The 6,924-nt window shown below is 33.0% G+C and overlaps 1 protein-coding gene across 1 annotated transcript in view; it reads right to left on the minus strand.

Moving 5' to 3' along the window:
* Positions 1-3,262: 3,262 nt before the first annotated feature.
* LOC101506526 (ATP synthase subunit O, mitochondrial) overlaps positions 3,263-6,924 on the minus strand; it is a 5,660-nt gene continuing 1,998 nt past the window's right edge. The window contains exons 4-6 of the mRNA XM_004499817.4: positions 5,102-5,214; positions 4,234-4,320; positions 3,263-3,865 (exon numbers count right to left, since the gene is read on the minus strand). Of these exons, the coding sequence (XP_004499874.1) occupies positions 3,740-3,865; positions 4,234-4,320; positions 5,102-5,214 (326 nt within the window). The 3' untranslated portion in view covers positions 3,263-3,739. The remainder of the gene's footprint in view (positions 3,866-4,233; positions 4,321-5,101; positions 5,215-6,924) is intronic.

Here is a 6,924-nt window from a genome sequence, read left to right on the forward strand (position 1 = left end):
TCTCGTTTACTTATGTGTGTTTTGGTAAATCGTGCTGACCCGTGATAGGTGGCACCTCGGTAAACAGTACTGACCCGTGATAGGTGGTACGTTTATGATTTACGCATTTTAGTAAATCGTGCTGACCCGTGATAGGTGGCACCTCGGTAATTGGTACTTTGGCCTGCGATAGGCGGTACAATTATGATTTACGGCCCTTCGAGGAGGATTTTGGTTTGGAATTCCAAGTCCATGCATTTTGGCATATACGCATTGCATTAGGGTGCTTGGCACACGAGTCGTGTTTGAATTAAGTATATGATTGAGTGGTTTGAATTGGAATTGTTGTGGTAATTGTGTTGGAATTGTTAAGTGTTATGTATTGATTATCGTGTGTGAGTGTGATGGATTGTAAAACTATTTCGAAAATCGAGATCCCAATTGCCGTGGTAATCGTGTAGGAATTGCTAAGTGTTAGGTTGTGAACTTGATTAGGAATGACTTGAGTTAATGCATGAATTTTTGGAAAAACGATCAGGGAAATCGATTTCCCAATCGATTGGATGAGTTGCAGGAAGTTCACTATTTTAACCTAATCGATTTGCCAATCGATTGTATAAATATGTCTTTCAAAATCTTTTAAGAAATCGATTTGGAAATCGATTGGCAGAGAGGCAGGAACTCAGCAAAACTGTCAAAATCGATTTGGAAATCGATTTGGCAACACAGGCACTCAGCAAAACTGACGAAATCGACTTAGAAATCGATTTGGTAATGCAGAAACTCAGCAGAACTGACCAAATCGATTTGGCAATCGATTGGCTCAATAGAAGTCCTTATTTTGAGTTAGATAATCGATTGCTCAATTGATTTATCAATGCTTTGGTCAGTTATGTATTACTTGATGGTTTGAGAACTTCATTTTGAGTTCATTGTTAATTGGCAAGCATTATATGAACTTTTAGCATATGGAAAATCCTTTTAAGGTGCATGCTTAGTTGAAAGGTTATTTTGTGCATTTAAAACTTAAATGTTATGTGTTAACTGTTATTTTCGGTTGGTGACCTTTACAATTATTGTGGAAATCTGGGCTTTGCCCTCAGATGAGAGTCAGGACGATCCTACCGGTTCGTACCCTACGGACGGGAATGGAGATGGGAACGCTTGACTGCAGCTACGTTAGGAGGATCTCACGGGGCGCGTGGAGATCACTCAGGGTGTATAGTTTTTGGTAGGATGATCAGATTAGGTTGATGTATAGGGACTAGACGTCCTACTTTTTGGGTTGGAGTATTTTGATTTGGAAAACTGTACTTATACTAATATTGTCAGTTTGACATCTTATTTGAATGGGTTCCATGTACCATTTGTTGTTGTGTAAATGCTTTGGATTTATATTTGGAGAAACTTTTCCATTGCTTGTAAATTATAATGACTCAATTATTTATCCAAAGGCATTTCCTTATTTATTTCTCTGTTTTAGTTTAATTTCTTTTGAAAAAAAAAATACACCCTCGCTTTGAAAAACGGGGTGTTACAGTAACAGACCTACGAAATAGGAGAAAAGAACCGAGACACATTAAAAAGGAATATGAATTTTTTTGAATTTCAAAAAAAAAAAATACACCACTTAGCCCAAACTCAACTGAACGGCGGCAATACACGCGTGCGGGTTTCAGTTTGAGTGTGTTCTCCTTCATTCACATAATTGGATACCCCTTGGAACACACTCCAAAGGTCCTACTTCCACCTTCAAGGCTGGCTCAAGGGCCAAGCCACTAAAACTAAGGCTTTAGACCTCAAAAAAAATGTTTACTTAACAAAGCAAAAATGGCCTCCAAACTAAATAGTTTATGATATTATTTCTTATGTTACAAGTTTATTTATTGTTGTACGTTAGCTTAGTTGGTAAAGTTCAAGAATAGTCTTTTGTCCATGGTTCAAATCAAAATACATCCAAATTAGCTAATTTGACGTGTAAAATATACCTCTGGATTAGTCAATTCAGACAAAACTTATATGTTTTTAAGAAGATGTTGGGATAAGAAAAGAAATTCGCTTTAAATTGTTCCATATGAAAAAAAAACTAAGGCTTTTGGCCTCAAAATTGTTCCACTAAAACTAAGGCTTTAGGCCTAAAAAAAAAGTTTACTTAACAAAGCAAAAAAAAACTCCAAACTAAATATTTTATGATATTATTAATTATGTTACAGATTTATTTATTGTTGTAAGTTAGCTTAGTTGGTAAAGTTCAAGAATTGGAGTCTTTTGTCCATGGTTCAATTCAAAATACAATTTCAAATTAACTAATTTGACGTGTAAAATATATCTCCAGATTAGTCAAAGAAAAGAAGTTCGCTCTTTTGTTTGGCTTATACAACAACAAAAAATTGTTCCATATAAAAAAAATTATCCAAACCAGACCCACTGCCATGAGGATAGAGAAATTACATAGAAATAGGCCATAATTCTGCAATAACTAGCCTTAAGCACCATCCCCGTTATATTTTACTGTAAGAGAATGTTTACTATTCAATACCTTTTACTGTGAGCACATAAGTTTTAATTTATTCAGTTTAAGAGAATGTTTACTATTCAATATCTTTTTTATTAATTATTTGTTGTACAAATATTAATTATTTGTTGTACAAATATTTAAAAACACTGAAAATAACAAACAGGTTTGCAATAAAAACTTGCAAGAAAACAATTGAGAAATGAAAACATAAATGAGTTGCTAAAGTGGTGATTCCCAAAACAAAATTTTACTAGTTTTATTGAATGCATTTCATTTACATGAAATTCAACTATGTAGAGGTAGACCATAGTTTTGATATGGCAAAACGCTCGGTGTGATTTGCTTAACCCGTGTAGGACACAGTCTATAACAGAAATGTGGAAATGAACCCTCTCCAATTAGTCTCTATTTCTCTTTTCCATTATTAAAATTTAGGTGATACTCATCTAACTCTAAATGTGTTCATTTTTTTCGTTTTTTTACTAGACTCTAACTTCCGTCTCTAAATGTGTTCATTTTTAGTATATTTTGGAGAGGGATGAGCAATCGCATAAAATTTTAAAGTAATTTTGAGTGCATAAAAGATATTCAAACCCAGTCTTTTTTTTTTTGTCACCCTATCATATTCAAATTTAAAAAATTTAGAACATTTGATGTTATAATATCATATATTAATATTCCCAAGACTCTCGAAAAAGATAAAATGGGAGAATGAGAAATAAAGAGTACCATTCCTAGTAATGATGCATCAAACAAAAGAAGAGATAAAAAAAAAAAGGCATCCATCATTAACCATTCTGGCAACATATAGTTTGATACTGAACAGATCCATGGGATTAAAGCTCTCAATGATTGATCATCTAGTAGTATCAGGCATGCTCAACATTATGTTATTACAACAAATATAAGGAATTTGATACATTTAACACATCCAAGGAATCATGATGTCAAACTCTGGGTAACTCAAACTGTGTTGAAATTTCACAATCCTTAGCATGAACTTAAGATTAACTGACAACAGCAGCCAATTGAGATCTCAACAAGCCAAATAAAAATATATATTCAGACACATGAAACGACAACTAAAACAAAAAGTTGGAAAATGTAGCTTTTTATTTGCAAAATGATGGCATATTCCATCCCATTCAAATCCACATTCAAACAATTTATAATAAACAATAATGTAACATTTCTTTCATTAAATGACGACGACACAGATTGTCAGGAGAAAATTGATGTCTTCTAGATGGAAATATTAACAGGTTCTCGGAGGATCCTTTCCATCTGTTGTGCCCTACTCCTGATAGACATATCAAAGACCTTTTGGCTGAATTCCAGCACTAGACCACCAAGTATGCTTGGGTCAATCTAAAAATCAAAAACCAAAATGTTAAACTTGAACTTAGAAGAGGTGTGTGGATACATGTACATATATAAAGTGAGAGTGAGATAAGAGGAGCTAATATTGATTAGATTTGAGTCAATGTTATCAATCACAAAATAGAAGTTGGTTCAAATTATAGTATGTTACAGTGCTATAGCAAAGCTATAAATCACATATTGCGGAACTATAACAGTTAGTTAAAATTTTGCTATGCTATGGCGTTGCAATATCTGCTATTCGACAACAATGATTTGGGTAAAGAAAATCTTGATCGTCTATGATGATAGGTAGGTATGTACGTATGCATATATGTATAAGGGAAAACATGGAAGAAAAGATGCCACGTTAATACCTTCTGTTCAAGCTTAACCTTTGCCCCAGAACCTAAGATTTCCTGAACAGTCTGCTTCAATGCGTTCTCCTCTTCAGGGGGAAGAGGCTGGTACAAAAAATATAAAAAGTTAGGTATTGAAGAAATTATGTACTCTGTTGTTTGATCTGATGACATTATATCACATATCCAATCAGTCTATCATATGTCCATGCTAAAATGAATCCCAAAAGCATTGAAATGAGAGTGAACTTCTAGACACCTTACACTAGAAAACATGCAGCAGTAGTTTTACAGCAATAAAGAAAAATTATATATATATATATAGGGAATATATCTAGGAGAGAGCTTTTTTACGAGTGAAAGCGGTATAAATCGTGGCTATATAGTCATACTTGACTAGTCAAGATTGAAAGTCATTGAATGGATGCATGATCAGTAAAAAGAAACTGAAGGTTGTGATGATATATAGTGAGAATGTGTAGAGTAATTGAAGAAACTGAAGGTTAAGATAGAATAGTCAGAATGGTGGAGAGATAAACCAGTTATGGCAATAAGATTAAAAATTAATTTCTAATTACATTTATATACACAAACTTCAATGGATTATTTTGAATGATAATTTGATTGAGATAAGGATTTTTCTGAAATATTCTGACAAATTATACATATGGAATAGTGACTTTCCAAGTCTTCATTAATAATAAAAGAACAGAAGATAAGTAAGTATTATGTCTACCATAGTTAATTAGCATCAGTGCATCACAATATCAAATGCAATATTCCTTTTGCAAAACTACAGAAATAAATTCTCCAATAAAGAGTACAAATATTTGATATGATGCACTAATTTTATACATAAACTAGCCATCAAAGAAGTAGCACTTACAAAGACAGTGGTCACAGTTGCTTTGACTTCTCCCCTATGTGCCATTGTCAATTCCGCAAACCTCTTTGCAATGGTGTCTATGTTTTTAAGCCTCCCATTCTCAGCAACGATAACTTCACAATAAATAAATAAATCAACACATTAAAGTTACAGGGTTTTAGATAAATAGGAAAGAAAAAGAATAACAACAGAACTAATTATGAATATGATAAGGTATTATTGATGATTTAGATTTGATACAAAAAATCAAGTAACTATTCAGATCATATCAACCCAGTCCCTCATATTATCAATATTGCAAACTAATCACTACAATTGCAAAATATTAATCAAGTTTGTCCCTCTGTCAAAAGATCTATTCTTGAATGCATCTGTGACATTATTCACTTAGTTTAAAATTCATTCTTGACATTACCAACTAAATGTCATTATAATCCCTACAAATACCAACAGAGGGACAAACACAACGGACGGACATGATTGATATTTTGCAATTTCAGATATTACTTTGAAATATTGGTGATGTGAAGGACTAGGTTAATACAATGCTAAAACTTTGAGAAATTGGATATTTACTCCAAAAATATATTAAACACCAACCTTTATATGCTAATACAAAACTCAAAACCCTAATTAAATAGGGAAACAAATAATAATAATAACAACAAAGAAATATGGAAACTAAGATAAACTAATCCTATGAGATAATGTAAGGAACACTATGATATATCAAATTTTTATACTACATTTTCCATATCTTCTCATATTTCCCCAGAAACTAAAGCTTATTAAGTTCTCATCGCATACCCTTTGAAAGAGAAAAATAACCAAATAATATAGTTTGATACTGAAGATTGCTGGGGCCAGATACATTTGGTTGCAGCTGGAATAAAAGCTAAGGCCAGACAGCAATCATGAAAAAAGAAAACTAATAAACTGCAATTGAGACAAAAACCAGTGACATTGTGACAAACTATATATGAAACAAAACTGATGCAAAACTACAACAGAGACAAAAGTGGGGCCAAACAAGAACCAAGACAAAACCAGTGGCCAGTGCCAAACCACAACTAAGGCAAAACCAATATCAAACAGCAACTGAAACACAACCAGTGCAAAACCACAAATGAGACAAAACCAATGCCAAACTGTAGCTTGGGTCTGTTTGGGAGGGGAAGGGAGGGCTGGGGAAAAAAGGAAGGATGAAGTGGAAGAAAGGGAGGGTTTTGGGAGTCTATTTTGTCTTCATAATACAAAATCCCATAATTTAGAGGAAATCAAAAAATGTATTGGAGGAGTATTTTGGAGGGTTTAGATGATTTCTTCAAACCCTTCATATGTTGTTATAATTTAGAACTCACATAACATGACCAAATAACGGCATATAAATGAAACAGAGGGAAATTTCAAGTGGAAAGGTTAACAAATGGATAAAGAGATGTAGCACAATGCTATGTAACAGAGGCTATGACTTATGAGTAAATATTCATTCACAGCCATTTCAGGATTGATGTTCTAAAGACAGCAAGAAATTCACATGTGTCATTCCAGTGGATTAAATATCAAAACAAAAACATTTGCTACTTTAGATTGAATCTTGTGTAATAATGTGTCTAGAAATCAACCCAAAAAAGGTTAACATTCCAGTAATACATCTTAAATAAGTAAAACTAGTGTTGACTGTTGATCCAGGTATCCAACTACTAAGTTGGAAAAAAAAACAAGGAATTCTTAGAAGAAATTTAATTGAGAAGTTCAATGGAAGTGTTAACCCATCCAAGTTAGGATAATAAATTAATAACACACTCATTAAGTTTCTTTAA

This window comes from Cicer arietinum, chromosome 5, assembly GCF_000331145.2.
Source record: "Cicer arietinum cultivar CDC Frontier isolate Library 1 chromosome 5, Cicar.CDCFrontier_v2.0, whole genome shotgun sequence".
In the NCBI taxonomy this organism is placed as follows: Eukaryota; Viridiplantae; Streptophyta; class Magnoliopsida; order Fabales; family Fabaceae; genus Cicer; species Cicer arietinum.